We start from the raw sequence: 21,936 nt of genomic DNA, 5'->3' as shown, positions 1-21,936 counted from the left end.
AACTCCACAATGCACTCAGCTGCAATATATACAATTTCCGTATACATGTATTCAAAGATGTATCATTGATTTATTTCGATTTTATCATCTATGCTCAAACATCAATATTTAACCTTGAATCCAAGCAGGTAGCTTATTTGCTGCTTGCTAATGAAACAACTTAAGAGAATCAGACCTATAAATTAAGGCACTCTTTAGCAAATCATTTATGTTAAGTTCTTGACACTCATTAAAAGTTAAAGATTCAATAATTACCAATACCAGTACATTCTCGCAATCCAGCGTAGAAATTGACTTTTGGAATCTGAAAGTCTGATTACTGATCATATTAAGATGGTATTAGAAAACAAATAATTTTTAACTCTATTCATTAAATTGACTTAATGTACAAACAAGACAGAAAGTTATACTCTCTCACACATACACTAAAAGCCTCATTATCCAAAAGGTTAATATAAAAATTAGGATAATCTGTACCAAGCCAGACTTTCATGAATTAAGTGCATAATATAATACTTTAAAATTACCATTGTAATGTCACCACTGTTGCCTGCTCAATACCGAGAATTATGTGTGATAAAGACTTGATTTAACTGTAAATTACATTACACTCTAGGGTCTGTCGAGTTAGCTCTGCGGTAGCATATCTGCTTCCAGACTAGTCAGCCTGGGTTCAATTCCTGGCGGGGTTAGAAGTTTTCATGTAAAATTCCTATCTTGAGACTAGGAGAGGTGATGGTGCACAACTTCTAATCACTAGATTATGCGCCAATATGTCAGAGTTAAATCCCAAATTTCTCTGCAGTGCATATGGGCTATTCCATCTCAAATCGACCGAAATATAGAGAAAATTGACCTTGAAATTTTTAAATAAAATGAAACTTTTTCTGTCCGTTGACAACTGTGATATAAGGCTTTGTGCAAAGTTTGAGGCATCAGAACTTAATAGTGTTTAAATTAATAATATTTAAATTTATCGTATTTTCATAAAATTAGAAACTTTAAACTGTTGTGGCTCCGAACCCCTTTCACGCAATGATCAAAATCATGGTTTATTTTGATGCTGAGAAGTTTAAGTTTATATTGACATGTAAACAGTTTTTCTTACTTTTTATGGAAATGGAGAAATTTAGATTTTTCTTCATTAAGACGCCTTTGGCTACGAAAAAATATTTTTAAAATAGTACATTGAAAGTACAAATAAACACATATTTTTTAATGGTGGTACATTGATGAGAAAGTATTGAAAATATCAAATAAAGAAAATAAATAGTACGCACGGGAACTAACCAGCTGACTGTGAGGCGGAAGATAGCTGAGGGAAGCAAGGCCAGTAGACATAAACACGTGATGTGTCGTCTAGCAGTCATGGCTGTTCTAGCTTTATCACAGGTTTTCATAAACACAGGAGTAAAATGACGCCCAACACTCGCTTATCTTCAGCTCTCGGCCAGTGCGTGCGATATTGCGTTGTTCAAGTCTAGGCGTGTGAAAATAATCTATTTAATACCCTCGAAACTTATTGCCGAGCCACTAAGCAAACAATGCCGAATCCCTCTTAATAATGCAAGGTTTTTTCTCAATATTTTTTTTTTTACATTTTTAAAAATGGCCAAAAAGCCTAAAAGCAAGTAAAAACAGATTATCTGTCTCTCCATGTACAATAAAAATAAGGATTACTTCTTAACATAATCTACTAAATATCAGCTTCAAAATAAGCTCTCGTTCAATGTTCTGCAGTAAATGGTTCCAGAGTTCTGAATGCTGAAAGAGGCTTGTTTTTATAAAATACGCTAAATTTGTCACTCAATAATACGAAAACCGTTTGACTTTCGACAGTATATTTTTGAAAATGCACTCCCCTCAGCACCTTGTATAAGTAGGGAAAAAATTAATAATAAAAAAAAAATGAGAGGTTTTTTACTGATCGATTTCATATGGAATAGCCCATACAAAGAGAAGGCATATATCACTGTTGAGTGAGTCTGTCAGACGGGGACGATAAGCTTGGTGGCACCCTTCGACAGGAGTAGGCTAAGTGATGGCACCAGGTTTCTCCTTCTCCCTTCATCATCATCCTCACTCATTCCCTACACTACACTCACCCTAGTACAAGACTCTACACAGATCATGCATAGTATGGCCCGTTGAAGTGGTGTGCAACTTGAAAATGGGTCACAGTCCTGCCATGTATCCGCAATATGCGAAACCCGAATCATACAAGTAAAGTGGGTAGGCATGACACACACACTCTCTCTCTCTTTGAAAATAATTTGCAATATGAAATAAAATATGGTAAAATGGAATTCTGTTAGTTTATTTATAATTTTACTTAAGTCATTCACTTCCTGATGGCAAAACAAAATACAGTCTGAAGTTAACTATGAAATGCTTGTACAGAAAGGCATAGCTCTTGACAGCAGCCATTTAAAAATATAAACTATTACAGGGGTAAGAAACTCCACAGAGCACTTCCTGGTAGCAAATAGCTTACTACTACAATAGTGGTAAGTGACGATAAAAATTGGAGACATACTCCACGACTGCCACCTAGCGGTTCGATAAGATAACAGCAGCATCCATAGCAGTTAATATGTTTTGGTAAAAACGATGTTTTTCTCTTTTTATTTCTTATGTCCTGTAATTTAAGGAAATGACTGAAGAGGTGTTAATTATGCCATATGCGACTGTTTTAATTACCAGATTCAAATGAACGGAAATAATTGTCAGGTTTCCCAAAAACAAGGAATTGTAAATACCATATAATGAGGTTATGATTGATTTGAGTATTGTAGCTAATGATGAGAGGAATAGATAAACTCTCTCGTCCATTAAAGTTATTGCTGCCATTCAGTATAAAATAGCCCATGTAAGTTGTACTGAATTTTACAAATTTATGTGCAGTGAAAAAGTATCAATGTATCTTGACCAAGTAAAGTGAAAAGTGAAAATAAATTGTCCTGAAATGTCAGAAATATTTGAAAGTGATATTCATAAATTTTTGTGAGAAAGTCTTCATGGACTTAGAAATAAGATAACTAATTGCTTTCTAAAACACAATGTAAATGTGAAAGTTCTTAGTAATGTTTGTATCAGATTTCTCGTACAGATGTACACTACCTGCCAAAAAGTAATTGGGCACATTTTTGCCCCTTTAGAACCTCGTGGTACTCCTCTTATTGCTATAACAGCAGCCACCTTGTCAGGCATGCTCTCCACTAGTTTGTGTAGGATATCCACTGGAATGCGTTGCTATTCCTCTTGCAACATGGCACTCAGTTGGACAATGAAAGTTGATCCCATGTTTCGGCGGCTACTATGCAGTGGTATGCAGACAATAATGATCACCGGCTGGACTGGCCTGCACAGAGTCCTGATCTCAATTCCATGGAGTACCCTTGGGACGAATTGGGCCGGCGATTGAGGTTTCGGGAGATGAGGCCAACTTCCATTGTCCAACTGAGTGCCAGGTTGCAAGAGGAATGGCGACGCATTCCAGTGGATATCCTACACGAACTAGTGGAGAGCATGCCTGACAGGGTGGCTGCTGTTATAGCAACAAGAGGAGTACCACGAGGTTCTAAAGGGGCAAAAACGGTGCCCAATTACTTTTTAGTAGATAGTGTATTTCAGTAGCCTTAAAAACGTACATGTAAAAAAAAAAGTAAACAATTCATTTGTGACTTTCAGAGGCTACAAAAATATAAAATGAAAGAAGGTCGCACACAGTTAATATATTAAACAAATTGTTTCTTTCAAATGACTAGATAATCATTTATTTTTCTACTAATTTTTCTTCCTCCCATTTCCTTATTAAAATTCAGATTTTATTTTAAATTCATATAGATGACAAGGGTACAAAAACAAAAAGAAAGAGCTTTGAATTTATTTAGTAATTATGCTTCTTAAATATCAAACTAACATTTTTCTCTTTAAGTTTAAATATAGCCTATGTATTTGTTCTCACAGTGAGTCGCTAGATGGCATTGGCGACGTCGCTAACCACATGTGTGTTATTAATCATTACTTTCCACTATGGTAGTAGTAAGCTATTTGCTGGTAGCTCACTCTTCTGAAGTTACATGGTTGAGTCAGTAAGAGCAGCAAGTTGCTATCTGTGGCAGCTCTAAGGTTTATAATACATTAGAAAAATTAAGAAAGTGACACTAATTCTACGAAGTTCATATTTTACACATTAAAAATTCTTCACAGAGAAAAATACAATGACGATTTGTGGCATGTATACAGTTTCTTAACGAGAATAAAATGTGTATAAACTTAAAACATTTCATTGGGGGTGTAACGTAGACCAGTCTCCTATGGTACACCCCGGGCAACAACTTGAAAATCAATCATTGAAGCTAATGATATTTTTTATACATTGTGTTTTCTTATAATGGAGTGTGAGGAGAAATATGGGGGCTGTTCCTCTATATGATATTATATTCCTACTACAGTGCAGGCACAAGTTTAATGCATCAATGTTGAGAGGCAGTACTTACTGTTGGTGGTGCCTTGGTCTTTTTTGAAAGAGGTTCGTCTTCAGATGAAGATTCGTCGTCACTCTTGCTTCCAGATTTCCTCTTCTTGGGTGTAGGTTTCTTTTCAGCTTTCTTATTTGTTGTTTTCTTAGCGTTAGCCTTTTTAGCACTTGCTTTCTTTGCATTTGCTGCAGGTGCTTTGCCTTTCTTCTTCTTAGATTTGGGCTCCTGAATCAGTAATTAGTTTTATTATATATTAATACAGAAATTTATAAAATCACAAATTTCGGTATATAACATACAATTCATTACTTACACCATGTGATCAAAAGTATCCAGACACCCACCTGAAAATGAAGTACAAGTTTAGGCAGCACTCCATCGGGTCAATGTGGAGTTGGCCCACCTTTAGTCTTCACTCTCGCAAGAATACTTTCAATCAGGTGACGAAAGATTTCTTGGGGAATAGCAGTTCATTCCACAACGATACCTCTTCTCATTTCCCACCTGATTGAAAGTATGCCTGCGAGAGTGAAGGCTGTCATCAAGGTTAAGGGTGGACCAACACCATATTGACTGCCAGTGTTCTCGATGGAGGGTTACCCAAACCTGTACTTCATTTTCATGTGAATGTCCAGATACTTTCGATCACATAGTTTATTTTGATTGAGGCTGTGATTTCGTGTTATTTAATATATAGTGATTAGACAGTGGACAGAAATGAGAAGATTCAGGATCAACATGCACGACAAGGGACAATAGAAACACCCTCAGAGCTGCAGACTGGACAGTAATGGTTATATGTAAGCTGCCTACACCAATCAGTTGAGCAGGAAGATTTCGTTATGTACCTGGAAGAAAATGGCATGAAAGGAAAGATGGAATGCGAGAAACTAAACATGACGGGTACCCTAGATCATATATATATATATATATATATATATCTCCAGATAGCTCGGCCTTATAGGCTTTGACAGTAACAACTTTTGTTAGGTTTACTATGCTGCCATCTAGTTGTTACATAAAGAGTCATGACATAATTCCCATTTGAATTGCATTAGCTACTGTACTGCCATCTCGTGTTCGTTTACGGCGGACGGGTGGTGATCCTGGCAGTTGTTCTCTTCAAAGTGCTGCCGATTTTAACATAGGGATGAGCTATCTGTTACATATGAAGGGTACACGGGAATAACGATCAAGGTCCATTTTAGAAAGTTTCGAGAAAAGCGAATTTTAAAGTTTAAGCACTTAAATACTTTGTTATGTGTGTATTTAATAGAAATTGGCGTAGCAGAATGTCAAGAACGATGGTTTCTTATTACTAGATAGACCACAGGATAGTACTTCTTTTACGCTATAAGATAGCATTACTAACTCAATTTCGATTTTTGATGGATCTTGATCGTTTTTCCCGTGTACCCTTCATATATGATCTACGTGGGTACAAACAGAGTTTTCAGAGTGGAAATCCCGTTCGACTTGAACAACCACAATTTTGGCTGAAAGGCATTCCCGTGAGACATATTTTTCGGAGAAATCAGAGGCAAGGAGCACAACTTCACTAAGGACTTTACCAGCAACAGTATAAAAAGCTCGTAACATGAAACACTGAAGGCCTAAGAAGGGTTTTTGACTTTCTTCACGAAGGATTGGAATGCAGCAGGTTTTTATATTGTACATGCATTTGCCACACAAGGGCAAAGAGACAGATCTATGGGTGGAATCACATGTCTTCTGAAACAGAATCTCTCTATTAAAAGTGAAACTCAGAACATCAGAACGAAACTATGTACAATCATAGGTGTATACTTCAAGTCAGAATATGAAGACATCATAGACGTCCTTGGCACCACACTAAGTAAAACTCAACATGAACTGGTCATAATCACAGGCGACCTGAACTGCAAGATAGACGTCACTAACCACAAGGCAGAGAGAGATGTATATTTGCCACAACGGGAGCAGCATGATTGATCTCGTACTAAATCAACATGGAAAATGTCAGAAATGTGATGCAAACAATACTGCTGAAGTAGCAAGAAAACATCTACCTGTAGCGACAACTTTCGTCCTAAAAAACAGCAAAGCACACCAGTCCGTCAAGACAGCTAAACACATAGGCCATAGAGCAAGCCTTTCCTCAAGTCAAGGTAGCATCACAGTCTAGTATATACAGTCGCGAAGCTCAATACGTAGAAAATATGCAAACATTAGATAGTTGCTCACCACTAGGGTCGCTAATATCGCCTCATTACAGGCAATGCAAAATAGTACCGTCACAGTCTATTGTTTCTAGCACCCTCAAAACTCAAGCTTCGTGACTGTATATAGTAGACTGTGGTAGCATTACAACATATACACAACAGCCATATCGACAGCATTGCAGCAGAGCTGACGAACTATCATGAGCAGTACAAAAACGACGACTGTCAACAGGAAGGCAAAACCATGGTTTGCTAACATTAGAAAGTACACTACTCAAAGTCTTCGAGCTACTCACACAAAGAATACACCACTCACTCTTGTTGACGGACACATCCCTGAGAAGCAATTTGAATTCAGGAAAAAATCGTGAAACAACTAACCAACATGAAAAATGTCATGAAATGTGATGCAAACAATACTGAAAAAAGTAGCAAGAAAAGAGCAACAACTTTTGTCACCTAAAATCGGGGTTCTACTGTAGATCTAAATCCTATCTGAATGGTGGTAAGTGAGAAAATGATGGCAATTGCAAGGGAGTGCTTGAAGAAAACCCCCTTTCAACTTTCAGGGTACCTACAGAAAATATGAAACAAAATTGGTTACTTAATCACTACAATTTAATAATTACTAAGCATGATAAAAAAAAAAAGCAATCACATTTCAGTCATCTTATGGTCGGCCATCAGACTTGTTTCGTATATTCTCTTATCTCTCTTTCAAATGGACGCTCACCCAACTTCTCCCCAGCCTTTTAGGGCCATATTCATAGACATTTTTAGCGCGGGTTTCCAGTGGATGATCAACGTTTTTCGTATTCATAAACCAGTGTTAGTGATAGGATATGATTTGAATTCTGTACTAATAACCAGCGGATAGCCGGGGCTACCTTAGTACGGTCGTAGCGCGTGCTGCGAAATGTCTATGAATAGCACCCCTACACTTTAATAGACTTGCATATGTAACCAGTGACTACCAATCACTGCAGCTCAGGCAGCAACATCAAGATTACTTTTTGGTTACTTTCATTACCGGTGGACACCCTGAACTTTAGTTCCATTCACCACAAATTCACTTGACCTCATCACAGAATTGTACCAGCATTAAAAAATTAATACGCTTGCCATTTGTCAACAATGCAACTTTCTAAAAATAGTTTACAATTTAATTCCATCAAGCACCAGTAAGTGGTTGCTTTACTGCTCCTTCCTCTGATTCTGCTGCTAGATAATTAGGACTTGACAGGAATGAACCACTTTTTTAGCCAATCTTTGCTGTCTGGTTACCGTCAGAAGAGAGGAAACTATTTGGCATCCACAATTTGAACATATTACCAATGACAACAAGAATAAAGAACTTACATCCTCATCACTGGTGGCTGGAGATTCATCCTCATCTGCTTCATCTTCACTCTCCTTTTCTTTGTCAGAGTCTTTAGCCTTTCTCTTCTCACGAGAACTGCGCTCCTTTTCTGATTCAGATGATGAATCTTCTTTCAGATTCGTTCTCTTTGCTTTCCCACGACGTGACCTAGCTGGACGCTTTTCATCATCTTCTGATCTGAAGGCAAAAAACAGTAAGTTAATAAGAAAAATTGGTGTCATAAAGATCATACATATTTTCTAGTTAAACATTTCAAGAATTCTGAAAAATGCAATTATTAATTAAACTATCTGTGATACTGTAGTCCTGTTTTTAGTTTTACTTGAACTATCATTGAATATATAGTGCGCCTGGTATATTTTTCTCGTCACAAGCAACACTCACTGTTCATAGCTGTGATACTGGTCCTCACACCACGCAACCCACAAGAATTCTGGACCATCACTCATCATTACCACTATTACATTAAAAATAAAAGCACAGCTTCATTTGAAGACATCCTATACAAAGTGTTATTTAGTGCTTTGGGTGACTGTCAAATCCAATGCAATCTCATAGATTTGAATAGAATTTGATATAGTTTAGTTAGGGGAATAAACAGGGTTTTGGACACCGATTTTGTTCATATTTCATGAGGTCGATTTATGATAGAGGTAAAACAATACCCACCCGAAAACCAGGGACGATTTCTCAGGGCATGCTATGCTTGCTGCGCAGGCCCAATATTTTCGTAGAATGTGTATTTCTCAAAATGGGATTACGTACATTAAAATTTATTTTGATTTTTGGAACATTGTATAGGCGTAATACCATCCGCAGGTTGCACACCACAAGTATCGCAACGCTTGCTCGTTTTCCGGAGCTACAGGAAAAGACGTAAAAATAGCGAGAATATGATGCGCACGCAAGTGCCTTCCTCCTTAGTCCGTCCTAGGCGCACATGCTTCGTTTGTGTGTTGTTTGAAGCTCTGGTCCGAGAGCTACACCAACGACTATTTAACATTACACAGACCAGTATTGACAGCGGGAATGTGCTGTGATTTGCGAGTGCAATGTAATTGTATGAGCAGAATGCATGTGTTAGCTGCTGCATGTATTATTAATTCTTAAACACTAATTTGAAGTACTGCAATGAGTTCGGAATTGTGTGTCATTGAAACCGTATTATTAAATCCATTTTCCCGAAGGACTATTCAAGAGAAGACAGACATTATAAAAAATATGTGCGCTCGTTCAGTTATTTTATTTAAATAATTAATTTATATATATATATATATATATATATATATATAATCTTATATTAACAAAAAATTGTTTGATTATAATTATTTTCTAGGAGACCATGATGTGCTCATGTTACAGTAACCCGCAGCTCAATACAACAATATGCATTGGTTGGCAGGGTCGGAAAAAAAATAAATACTGTTTTGTTGGACATGTTTGTTATATTATATCGAAATTCTACATCTGATAAGCGAATATGATCCATGACTCATAATGATTTCATAATTATAAAATAAATTATTTATGTGGGTCTGATTATTTTTATTAATTATGAATTATTATATCCTCCAATCTGCTCCTGTGAATAAAAGAGCAAGCCTAACTTTCGTGACTAGCATTCGCTCCTGCCGAAAACCCTGTTGAGATTTTAGCTTTTGAGATTTCTTCTACACCATTTACGTTAGAAACAACAACTTCAATGAGTTCCATATTCTTGTAGACCGAGTACATTTATCTTCTTTATATGTATTTGCTCCTTATCATTCACTACATTATTTTATAGTGTGACTATTTACCCGCGTAATAGACTTTTTTTTCCCTCCATTTTTAGAACGAAAGAAAAATAGGGTGTGTCCTTTATGCGACGAAAAAAAAGAAGAAAAAAAGAAAAAACACACACATGCACGCCAAAATGTATTAAAACAAAAGTTCTAATACTGCTGGCCTATATAAAATTACAAATTATAGTGGTGTACAAATTACGTAATATTGTGACTGCGATTTTGCTATAACCAAGTTCAACTTGTCACAGTCAATTCTGTGATAGAATACGTACTCAGAGTAACCTTTGCTGTTGGCTTTAACTGCACTGCTCCTTTTTGGTCTGGGTGGTGGTACAGGTTTCCCAGAATCTTTCGGCTCCAACAAGAACAGGACAATTCTCTCTGCTATTTCTTCACGATTACCCTTCTTCTCCAAGTCCAACATCCCACACAAGCTCTTCAGCACCCTTACTTCCAATCTGCAAGCAGAAGTGTGATATTTCTTTTGCATGACACTGAAATATGAACAAGTTTAAACACATCAGAAACAGACTTACTTTTGTACAAAGTGTTTTTTCTTGTCATACTGATCTGACTCCTTGTCGAAGTCGAAGCCATTGAACTTGCGAAGATTCTTTTTAATCATTGTTGATTTGCCGACACGATTGAAGAGGACTCTGTGAAGAGCTTTCAGCTCATCCGATTTGTATCTCTGTAACAATTAAATGTCAATGCAAATTTGCTTCATTAACATTTTATTTATAAAATAATATCTATTATCTTATTGACATTCACCTTCAAAGTTAACTTTTCCAGATACAACAGACTTCCTGACATTCTTAGAAGACCTTTTCTTTTCCTTTTGGGAATCAAGTAAGTTTTTACACAACTCTCCTAGGTTTGTAACATATGCATAAAATAAAAAGCCACCCAGAAGCCTAGCATGAACTTTGTTCCTAAAGAATGCGAAAGAGGTCACTGTAGTGTTACCAGAGTGCAGACTACAGTAGCAGTTTTTACTGGTTCCTGGATACATGAAGTGTTTAATTTCTTTCGGCCATGGTTACATGTTAAGAGTAAAGAAGTTACATCACAACCCAATTCTTGTTAGCTGTAATATTTCTTTCTTATGAACCCAACAAAGAAATATGATCGTGTAACTGGAATTAAGAAAACGAAGTGTTATATTACATAACATAAAAAAGTCCTGTGTGGTATTGTTCAAATTGGTGTTTTGGGTGTAGAAATATGTCAGCTAACTTGAAAACAACAGGCATTGGAGCTACTATATGAATAAAATACTGGTAACATGGACCACAAACGTTAGACAACAGTGGGTTATGTATTGATGTGACTGAATCCCCAACAGATAATTCCAATGCTGAGAACTATCTCTTTTGTTTACAGGTATGTCGTTTTATAAGTACTTCATAATAAAATTAAGAAACGTGTTTCTTTTTTAAGCATTGTTAGGACACGTGAATTTTATTTTATTTTTTTTTTCATTATTATTTTTGTAGGTTATTTTACGACGCTGGATCAACATCTCAAGTTATTTAGCATCTGAATGAAATGAAATGAGTTCGGGGTCCAGCATCGAAAGTTACCCAGCATTTGCTCATATTGGGTTGAGGAAAATCCCAGAAAAAACCTCAACTTGCCCCAACTGGGATTCGAACCCGGGCCACCTGGTTTCACGGCCAGATGCGCTAACCGTTACTCCACAGGTGTGGACGTGAATTTTAATAGCTAATGAAAATTTAACACCAGTACAGTAGAGCTTCAATTATCATCTTCGATTACAGTCATTCTAATTGTTTTTATTTTTCCCGAATCATTAACATTTGCACAATCTCAAACATCCCAGCACATATTCGATCAAAGAAGGGAGATTATAAAATTACGAAGTTTTGACAGTTATTATTTCAAGAAGCTATAATGTATTCGTTGTAAGAATAATCCTACAGTAAACAATGGCACACGACTGAATTGGCGGAAGTTTGGCACCACCTATTCTTAGTAAGTGATCCCGCCCACTGTTGTACATTATGTTTCATGTTAAACATTTTCCATTATTCGTTAAAGTAGATCTAACCCCACTACGCAGGAAACAGTTACTTAACAAATACTTACTTCTAGCATTAAAGAGTCTGTGACAATTCTGAAAAATCATTTATACGGAATATCATAATCCCCCCCCCCCTTTCTATCCGTTAGTGTGATTGTTACAATATAATGTACAAATTGATTAATTCTTAAATTTAAGCTCTAAGTTCACATTTCAATTTGACTCATCTATTTACTGTAATCGTTATTATTCTGTGTTTTTGGCAACCCAGGATGCCTGGGCAGACTATTTCTTGGAAATAAATTATATATTATATACATACATTCAACACTATTTCTTTCTCTCTGCTTTTGTGAGGGTTTCCACTCTTATATTTAGTAACCATACACACTGAGGATGCAGAAGCCATATTATCACGTGCTTACGAAAACAAGCTCAAGTGATGCCAGCATATTACAAGAACAGACTGCCTTGGTATTACTTTTACTTAGTATTCATCCGCTTTCAAAGTAAATAATATATAAAAGTAGATTCTTTTTTACATAGCGTTTTACATTTGAGATCTCTGACTATTCACTTCAAAAACACAGACGTCGACTTGTATTTCTCAAAATCATGAATTATGATAATCTGGTGATATATGTGGTGTTTTTCAATCAAGTTTATTGCACATTAAGTTTCTGTAATATAAAACTTTCATTTGGTTACGAGATTTTCGCTTCTATATATGATTACAATATTCTGTAATCCCATTGCCCTGTGATGTAAGCATAGAAGAGTCTGTGAGCTGTTAATTTATAAGTTAACAAACATTATTTTTCATCAAAACAAGTAAATGATTTAACAAATTAGTATTAAAATAAATCAAGGGTTAACATTTGATAATTCCTGTTTTAAGTTATGACCTACAGAAAGGATGTTTACATGTGGCTCGGTTTTATTTTCAGAACAAATTGTCCATATAATGATTCGATTATCGTAATTTTCGTAGCAATCCAAATCTTTTGGAATGGATGAACAACGGTAATAGAATCTCATATATATTAGAGAGACAGTAATTACAGACATCATGAATTCTTTTATAAAACCAGTGAAGAAAGTGAATGTGAAGGCGCTTTATCAGCCGTAGACACAAATACCATGGGTGAACAAACTGGAATTCAGATTTAGCATAGCCATTGTGTTACACAGCACATGCAACAGCTGTGGTAAATGAATGTTTCTCCTACTACCAGTAGCAGCATACTCAATTGGGACCAATTACTTTAAGTTGGAAAGTTAGAGGTACAAATATTAGTAGCAGCAGAAAGAGAGTCGTGTACACATTCCATGTATTCATTAAGTTGGTCAAAATGCAGTCCTTAACAGTGTTTTCTTCATAGTACTATGTTAACAGACCATATGTGAAATCTGATATACTGAAAAGAACAGACTTTCTACATAGCTAAGGAAATGTCCATATCAATGCACACAATTCTTCAAATTCAATGTTCAATATTAAAATATTTGACCCTATACAATATTTGTACTCTAAATCAATTTACATGAATTACCTAATCTTAATAATAATGCACTGAAATTAATTCAATTTCAGAATTTCAAAACAAATTCTTCAGGTGCTAAATACTTACATTTTTATTGGGGGGTGAGGGATGGGGAGGGGAGACGACAAAAACTTCTGCATCATGTTTTCACTAACTTCCAACAATGACACCATACAAAACATGTTTACAAAAGATAAAGTATCGATAAATTTACCTGAAGCACAGCATCAATACGGGGTATGTCACCCAGAGGAGTTCCCTTCCCTTCTGGAATCTCTATCACCACAGCATCTTTAGGTTCTGACTTGAATTCTTCTGTAAAACGCTGAACCTTTTTCCTTTCTCGTGTACCAGACAGTTGAAGAGGCTGATCCAACAATGGAACTGTTAAAATGATTTAAAATTACAGAATGCAGTTAAGGGTAGAGAAAACCAGACAAAATAAATGTGTCAAATTATATTTCATTAAGCGCTCTTATAAATTAAAGTCTAATTATATTTACAGAACTTTTATTACCGGTACACAAACTTCATTTAATATGTACACGCATGTGTTCTAAGTCACTGACCAACAATATTTAAATTTGTTAACTTCTGATATCCAGCCCTCAACTGAGAGTAACATATGAATATGGAGTGTGCAACGTACTACTTTTCTGAAGAGAAAGGGAGAGGATTGAAGGAATGATGGTTGGCTTTATTTTTCTCTGTCCTGAAAAATTGTACATAAAATACTATGAAACATTACTAAATATTGGAAAACACGAAGAATGACTTCATTGTTAAAATAAATTCTGAGACACACAGTTATGAAAGTCTACAACAGCAGCAGCAGCAGCAGAAGAGTGGAAATATCAGTAACATCATCTGACTTCTGTTTTTGATATGTAATACTAACCTCTCTCGATTAGTGTTACACATCATGTTTCAAAATTATGGTAACATTTTTCATATTATTATTATTATTATTATTAAGCAAGGATTAATGATACAATAACTTGGTGCATTTAATTTAAGAAACTCTCTAAGTTTTTATTGGCACATTATAAACACTCAATGTGAGAAACCCTTGTTACATGGCATATATAAACACAATCAAATTCTTGCCATGGATCCAATCACTACAATGATTCAACATCTTATTTCTTCTAGATCTTGGGGTAGAGGTGACACTGCATCCTTCACAAGTCTCCAAAGAAGTCACCATGGTGTCAAGTCTGGTGACCTGGGAGGCCAAAGGTGATCGGCCATATTAGTAGCAGTAGCATGTCTAATCCAACAAGTAAGGTAAATGGTACATTCGGAAGTGTCTATGAAACATGCTACTAAATTTGTTTTCGCAAGCTGCAGAATGCAAAACAATTTATGTTGTAGAGTTAACATTTTTCAACAATGTCAATGGCAATGGAAATAATATATTTTCCAGAACTTTGGAATTGCAGGCTATCAGCAAAGTCAAGTTGTTGAAATTCTCCAAGCTTTCGACTACTAACTCTGCAGTCATCTTCAGGGAACTGATGATCGTAACCAAAAAGGCGTGTCATATATTCAATGTGAGGCGGGTGTCTTAGAATTGGAGATTGAATGCAGGCCTGGAAGTATTCCACACAGTCCATGACATTACCGGGACTTCAGACGTAATGTTGGTGGGCGACAAGCATATTCTGCCAGTACAAGTGGGTTGTCAGACTCAGTCTGAGACTTCCCTTTGTTGACGAACATATATCTATGTCTCACTGGAGGAAAGTGACCATAAGATTTAAGATTGTTCCAGGCTAGGGTCCAAATCTCATTAAATTTCAGTCCGCCACCTCAGTTAAGTTTTTCCTCTCAACTTTGATCTTTATTGTCTGAGCTTGTTTACAAAAGGTACCAAATCCAACTGGACAAATTTTACAGGAGAGCAAAAAAACATACTGAAGCTACAATAATTACTGTAATGTATCAATATTTCATTTAGGATTTATCTGCACCTCTTTTAAGATGTTCATAGCAAATTTTACGTTATTCCACATTTTATTCCAAAGTTATTGGGAATTTAATTTTGGATTTGGTACATTTTGGCTTAAAATTTCGAAAAGGTTTCTATACAGTGTATTTAATGACTAAATAACTTACAATAATAATATATTTTGTGACATTTAGTATTAATTACAATGTTGTTTCACATGTAAGACATTTGGAAATAACATCTTGTCTCAGTAGCAACAAAAGCAAAACTTACCAAACATCATAGTGAACATCAATAATATTAATAATAAAAATGCATCTGATAGCATGTTATTTACTTTCACAACTCTCTTGTAAAATGAAATTTTCTATAATTCATATCCCAAACAAAAAATAGAGATATCAAGTTTTTTTTAAGTTTGTTTTACATGGCTACAGTTTGGTATTTCTTTCAATTTAACCAAAATACAATCATATCTTATCCCATTTCTGAGCATTTTTTGTGTACATATTGGTGTCACTGCATATGCAGAATGTACACCTACTACGTTGTTGTAGGATGAATAGTCGATAATTCGGCTTCAGTAATTTTAAAGCTTTTAGCCCATGGATCTGTCTTTTATGAGATTTTATGTCTTTGTATCCCATTATAATTTTTCTTTTGCTCACAGCACCTGTATTGGCCCAGTATTGCTTGTTTTCACAAACCATATCCCTATTTGATATGGATAACGCTTTACAAAAGTTATTATGTTTGTATGAAATTTCAGGTTTTGCACTTGCAGCAACTTTATGCTTTTCCTGTCTCAGTATACTTTGTTTACAATGAATTCGCAGACATTTTATGATTTTTTTATTTGCCAATACATTCTGGCGCATTGACATATTCATCTCAAATATCAGAATCCATTTTTAAGAGTTCACCATAAAGTGATATAACAAGAAGCACAAAAAATGTTATATAGAATAACACAAAATGTACATGCAGCCATTACTGAAAATTTAAGAAAATTGATGTAACAGCACAAACTCACATTGTTGAAAGAGGAATGGGTATGTAGTTTATGCTATGAAAGCTGAAGCAGATATGGTATGTTTTGCTGTAAAATGTAAGTTCAGACGACCTCTATAAATGGGATTAGGTACTTTTTGACAAAAATTCTTTTGTATACAGATGCCGAAACCTAGTAGGTATGTGCTGCCACTTGTAACTCATTTTTCGAAAATTTTGGATTTGGTACCTTTTGGAAACATGCTCCACAATTATCCTATCCCAATCATTGTTATATCTATTTAGAATCTTGGTTTGATCAAACATAAGTTTGTGCCTTTTTTTTTCAATACATATGCTGAGTCACAGTGGATTTTTGGGGATAATGAAGCCTGAGATTTCAGTATGTTCTTTGATTCGGTCACCAGTCCGTCCAATATACACTTCACCACATTCACATGCAATCCATATGCAGCAAACTTATCATAGGTATCCAATTTTAGGCAAGTATCCCATTTAACAAAATCCTCCCCTATGATGAAAATAATGGAATTTCTTTAGAATTGCATTACTAAAGAATGATACAATATATATTTACACACTTGGCTTATAATCAAGTCACATATACATAACAGAAGATAAATTAAATGGCGACACCAATTACATACCAGAATAAGGATGGAAAGTTGTTGAGAAAGTAGTGGCTGGCAGAGAGGTGGGATCACATGACTTGCATGTAAGCTTTTTGGTAGATACATTGATAGACAGACAGAAAGCGAGTTTTTTTAAGATCGAGTATCAGTGACAGGTCAGATTTGGTTAGTTCAGGCTTTTGGTATGTCTTGCATATACGCATTTTGGACAGTAGATGAGTATGGATAAATATTCACTTTCCTTTGGTAATGCAATTGTAAAGAATTACCAAAGTATTAATATGTAATGCAGTTTATTTTTAAATACCTTTCCCATCTCCACCACTCTTCCCATCTTCACCATCCACATCGTCACCATCCTCCTCTTCATCATCATCCTCCTCCTCCTCTTCTTCCTCTTCGCTTTTTTCCTCCTTTTTCACTTCTTTTGCCTTAGCTGCTTTCTTCTTTGGAGTTTCTTTCTCCTTTTCTTCATTTTCGCTGGCTTCCTTATCATCTTCAGTACTTTCTTCTTTCACATCCTCCATCTGCAAATATTAAATTCCAGTCATATAAAACAGCATTTTCAACCAATGTTGAGGAGAAATAAATGACGCATATCCCAAATGCGAAAGAAAACGCATAGTATAGGTTACCTAACTGCTGATGCAATTGCTACTCATGCTGATATGCAAACGTTCATTTTAAAATCTTTGTGGAATACATTTTCAATCACTCATTATTCAAGAGTTGGTTTGTATTGGAGGAAATATCTTAATTATTTAAGGTTTCATACACTGAAAGAATCACAAGTGAGTCCTCTGTCAAAGTGTTTCTTGTGAGTAGATAGATGTAAATGTTCTTAGAATATACCACATTTTGATTAAAAACGCAGTTATGTGCTGCATTTACAAGTAAATTTCAAATTACTGTGCGTAAGTATACTCTGGAACTTAATCTTTAGTGTTTCATCTGTGGGAATCAACTGTCAACTGCTACATCGGTACCAAATAAGTTAAAACGTCATTTTCGAAGAGGGCATTCCAATAAAAAAATAAGTTTAACATTTTAAAAGAATTTTGTTTTAATTTTACGAAACAAGCTAGCATATCTGATAATTAACATGAAACCAGCAATACTGTTGCTGATGAAAATAATATTTGCTCAAAAAAATTAAACCATACTGCATGCAATTGGTGAACTGTAATTTTACTAGCATAATGGCCAATGACTCCAGTCAAGTGCCACTGCATGGGGGGGAAGGGGGAGACTTCAAAATTATAAAAATGTTCATCTGGTTGCATTTTTTTCCCAATCAATCAGACATTATGAAGCATGTCGACTTCATATAGATTTCACAAAGTACCTCAACTCTGTTCTATCCATGACCTGCTGATCTTCCAAGCTGTCAACCCATCTTCAGGCATTTTTCCACGATCTCAAGACTTCCATCTACTTCTTTATCATTTATCAAGCTAATTTATAACAAAAAACATAACAAAAGTTTTTATTTTGATGCTGAAGATTTTTCATGAAAATCTTATTTGAATATTTGTACAGGTGGCATGACCTTTATGTGAAACTGTGTAAGAAGTTAGGTTTCTTGACCTTAAACCTAAAGAAGCCCCAAATAACATTTATTCACAGTTTTCTTCATACACAACTTGTTTTAAAATAATTCGTTTTTCAGCTTGCAGAAGTCTACAGCAAGTGGTCAAAATAATTAATTGCATCGAAGGAAGTCAATAAAAACGAGATTATTATAAGATCTCTGTTCTGCAATGGACTCTATCACACTCAAAGGAAATAAGAAGGATGCTTAACATGTGGTTGCAGTCTTAATGTTAAAATAGATTAATCTTTTTTTTTCTGTCTGAAGAGTCTCAAAATATAACTATTTCCTCAGTGATCATACCTGGTGCAATAAACTTGGTTTCCTCACAGTCATATTCTAGGTGAAACTTTGATCCCGCTAAGCACAACACATGGGAAAAGACAGTTAAGTCATTGAAAATAACCTCAAAATTGCAGCACATCACCCTAAGAGGCACTATGTGATCACTGCAAAAACTGTAAACCTGCCCCCAAATGCCTTAGCTAGTTTCTTATATACCTACCAGATGGATCATTTTCTACGACATTTTCACAACCATTTAGCACTATAAGCAGAAAATGTTATTTATCAAACAGTGTATATGCAAGGCATACAAAATCCTTAACAAACCAAACCTATCACCGATCCTCAATCTTACGAAAACTCGCTTTCTACTGGGTGAAAAGATCAATTTTCCACCTGCGCATGGTCAGTCAGCCCGCCATGGCAGGAAAAGTGAGAATGCGTCATCAGTGTCAGATAAACACTTAACAGCTGTTGAAAGCACATGTATACAGTAGTGTGCTGAGAAAGGTATGGATAAGAATAGGCCGAAGTATTCTATTCCACGAGTGCTTACTCAAGATCTGTATGTGCATACAGAAGCGGCTCATACTGTCAGATGACTATTCCGAGAAAATTTCTCTGATGATCCCGTTCCAAGTCATGCTGCAATTAAAAAATCAGTTAAATTTCGGGAAACGAGTGTTCGAGATAAGAAGCAAAGACAACACACAGTGCTGACTGAAATTCTTCTCGATGACATGGACATCACCTAGAAAATTCCTCTAGATAATTTCATTAGTTAATGTCAGAAATGTTTGGAATATGAAGGAAATCAGTTCCAAAATCTCCTTGAGTGAAAAAGGTGAGTGAGTACATGTACTTTTAAACAATTTTTTTGTAATATTATTAGCCAGTGTCTACTATAGTTTGATAAACCACGGACTTTTGTTGCTGTAGGCCATGAGTAGAGGCTTTTCGGCCTATGCAGCCCCGTAGCATAGGAAACTCAGTCTATTCACCCAGTACCTACCTACCAAAAATGTAACAAACTAAACCTAACCTCTCACTGATAGCTTTTCTTTCCAGATATTAGCAGCACTTTGACACTCATTTCAATAGCCCTCTGATAGATACAGTATACTCTCAACTAATACTGACACACTGTAATGGAGTGACATATATGTGCGAACTGAGTGGAATTGTGGGTAATGTGCGTATACAAATCTGTGACAGATTAAGTTTGGTTAGTTTAGGCTATTATTATGCCTTGCATATATGATCAATTGCATCTAAAAAAAAAAAAAAATCTAAATTCAATGATTTTCACTTCCGAAATCACCGCAACTTTCATCCGTATCTTTAAAATTACCCTTGCCCATAGTCTGAGAGAACGGTGTAGCGGCCAGTTCCCGTTGCTCATTCCCTATAGTATGAACATTTGATACCCCGTAAACAGTTTCGCTGCACCAGTCTTTCAGATTTTCCCGTGCCTTGCATACATTTGTGAAGTTATTCCATCTCTGTTTAAATTTTAAAAACTTAACGAAAATGAGATTGTGTGGTGCGTAGCGAAACAGAATATTCAATAAATTAGTGATTTATGGAATATTTCGAACACTTCGTCTCTGTTGAGTAAAATCACTGAAAGTATTTCCCATCACTTGACTTCACTCGATCGTGTGATGGATTCCTTTGCTCCAGCTGTTAAGTCAACGAGTTTACACAAGGGGGGAAATAATTTGGTTGACATAAGGAATGACCATGGTTTCAAGCTTCTGTACTCAAATTCTCTGGACCTCATTTTGAGAAGAATATACAGCTACTTACAAAAATGCTGCATTAAGTTCTTCTCCTCCTCTTTATGTCATAATGTGAAGCTCAGTTCTCAGCAATGAACCGATCAGGGCTACTAACTCTTGGAAGACAATGTGAGGGTGTGCATTATCAACCATTCAGCCACACTGAAGATAGTGAAAACTCACCAAGCTAAAGTTCTAACTGAAATTTCTTTTTTTAGATTCCTATATCATAAAGATGAACATATACTGTAACTATAGGATGTACAGTACTGTAATAATTTGGTATTTCAGTCTTTCTATTGCATTCCTACTATAAATTTAAAAATGAAAACAAAAAAAGTAGGCCAAATATATTAGCTTTATTTGTAAATTTTTATCCATGAATTGTACGAGTATGTCGCGAGATTTTAAATTTGACTTTTAGTGTGTCACATATTGAAAGAGGTTGAAAAAATGCAGATATGCAAAGTAAACTATATTAACAACGCTATTACCAAAGACCCGAATTCCCGGCTTTATTCATGTAAAATATTCAAATGAACTTAAATAAAAATATCATAAAGGCATCGTCATTAATTAAACAACGAACATACGTGAAAAGTACAAGTAATATACATACAACTCGACTAGAAGTTACAGGACGCCTCATCTTGATGCACCGGACAACCCTCCTAGGACACAAGTACGCGTTCCCGCGTTTTCAAACATCAACAACTCCGTCCCCGCCTACGCCATCTTGGTCCACATCAACCCCAACCCAACATGGAAAACACTACTAAAAATCTTTTCATTTATGCGTTCGTAATTGCCTTCACAATTTATGGAAACTACATGTTTCAAATTAAAATTTGTACTAATATCTTATATTAAAACATACCTTCGTCTCCTCAGATTTTGTACTATCTTTGTCAGTCGACATCTTAAGGCTCACACTCCTTTGCAATATGGCGGGCATATGCTGGCGCTTCAAGGAGAGCCAATGGAATTAAAGAAAATTCTTCCCGCCGTACAACTTCATTGGTGAGCTATGTTTGGACCTCAAAAAATTGGAATTTATATCGGTTATAAATTATTAATTTTTAATGCAAATAATATTAGTTCTACGAAAATTTTCATATTTAACGTTCAGTTTCATATAAATGTTACTTAAATAAACATATACGTACAAGTGTACAACAGCATAGAGATCAATTATTTAAAGCGCAATACATTACATGTAGTAGGTGTAGGAATGTACTACC

At 35.6% G+C, this 21,936-nt stretch overlaps 1 protein-coding gene across 3 annotated transcripts in view; it reads right to left on the bottom strand.

Annotated features, from left to right (window-relative positions):
* Dek (protein) overlaps positions 1-21,730 on the bottom strand; it is a 33,453-nt gene extending 11,723 nt beyond the window's left edge. For 2 of the 3 annotated variants that reach the window (XM_069820382.1, XM_069820384.1), the window contains exons 1-7: positions 21,573-21,730; positions 17,346-17,565; positions 13,659-13,828; positions 10,390-10,544; positions 10,126-10,311; positions 8,045-8,243; positions 4,503-4,709 (exon numbers count right to left, since the gene is read on the bottom strand). In XM_069820382.1, coding sequence (XP_069676483.1) covers positions 4,503-4,709; positions 8,045-8,243; positions 10,126-10,311; positions 10,390-10,544; positions 13,659-13,828; positions 17,346-17,565; positions 21,573-21,650 — 1,215 coding nt within the window. In that variant the 5' untranslated portion in view covers positions 21,651-21,730. Of the gene's footprint in view, positions 1-4,502; positions 4,710-8,044; positions 8,244-10,125; positions 10,312-10,389; positions 10,545-13,658; positions 13,829-17,345; positions 17,566-21,314; positions 21,442-21,572 lie in introns of those variants that run through there. The other variant, XM_069820383.1, reaches the window with a different exon arrangement.
* Between the last annotated feature and the right edge of the window lie 206 nt (positions 21,731-21,936).

Source organism: Periplaneta americana, chromosome 3 (assembly GCF_040183065.1).
Source record: "Periplaneta americana isolate PAMFEO1 chromosome 3, P.americana_PAMFEO1_priV1, whole genome shotgun sequence".
Classification (NCBI taxonomy): domain Eukaryota; kingdom Metazoa; phylum Arthropoda; class Insecta; order Blattodea; family Blattidae; genus Periplaneta; species Periplaneta americana.
This window is presented reverse-complemented; position numbering and strand designations above follow the sequence as displayed.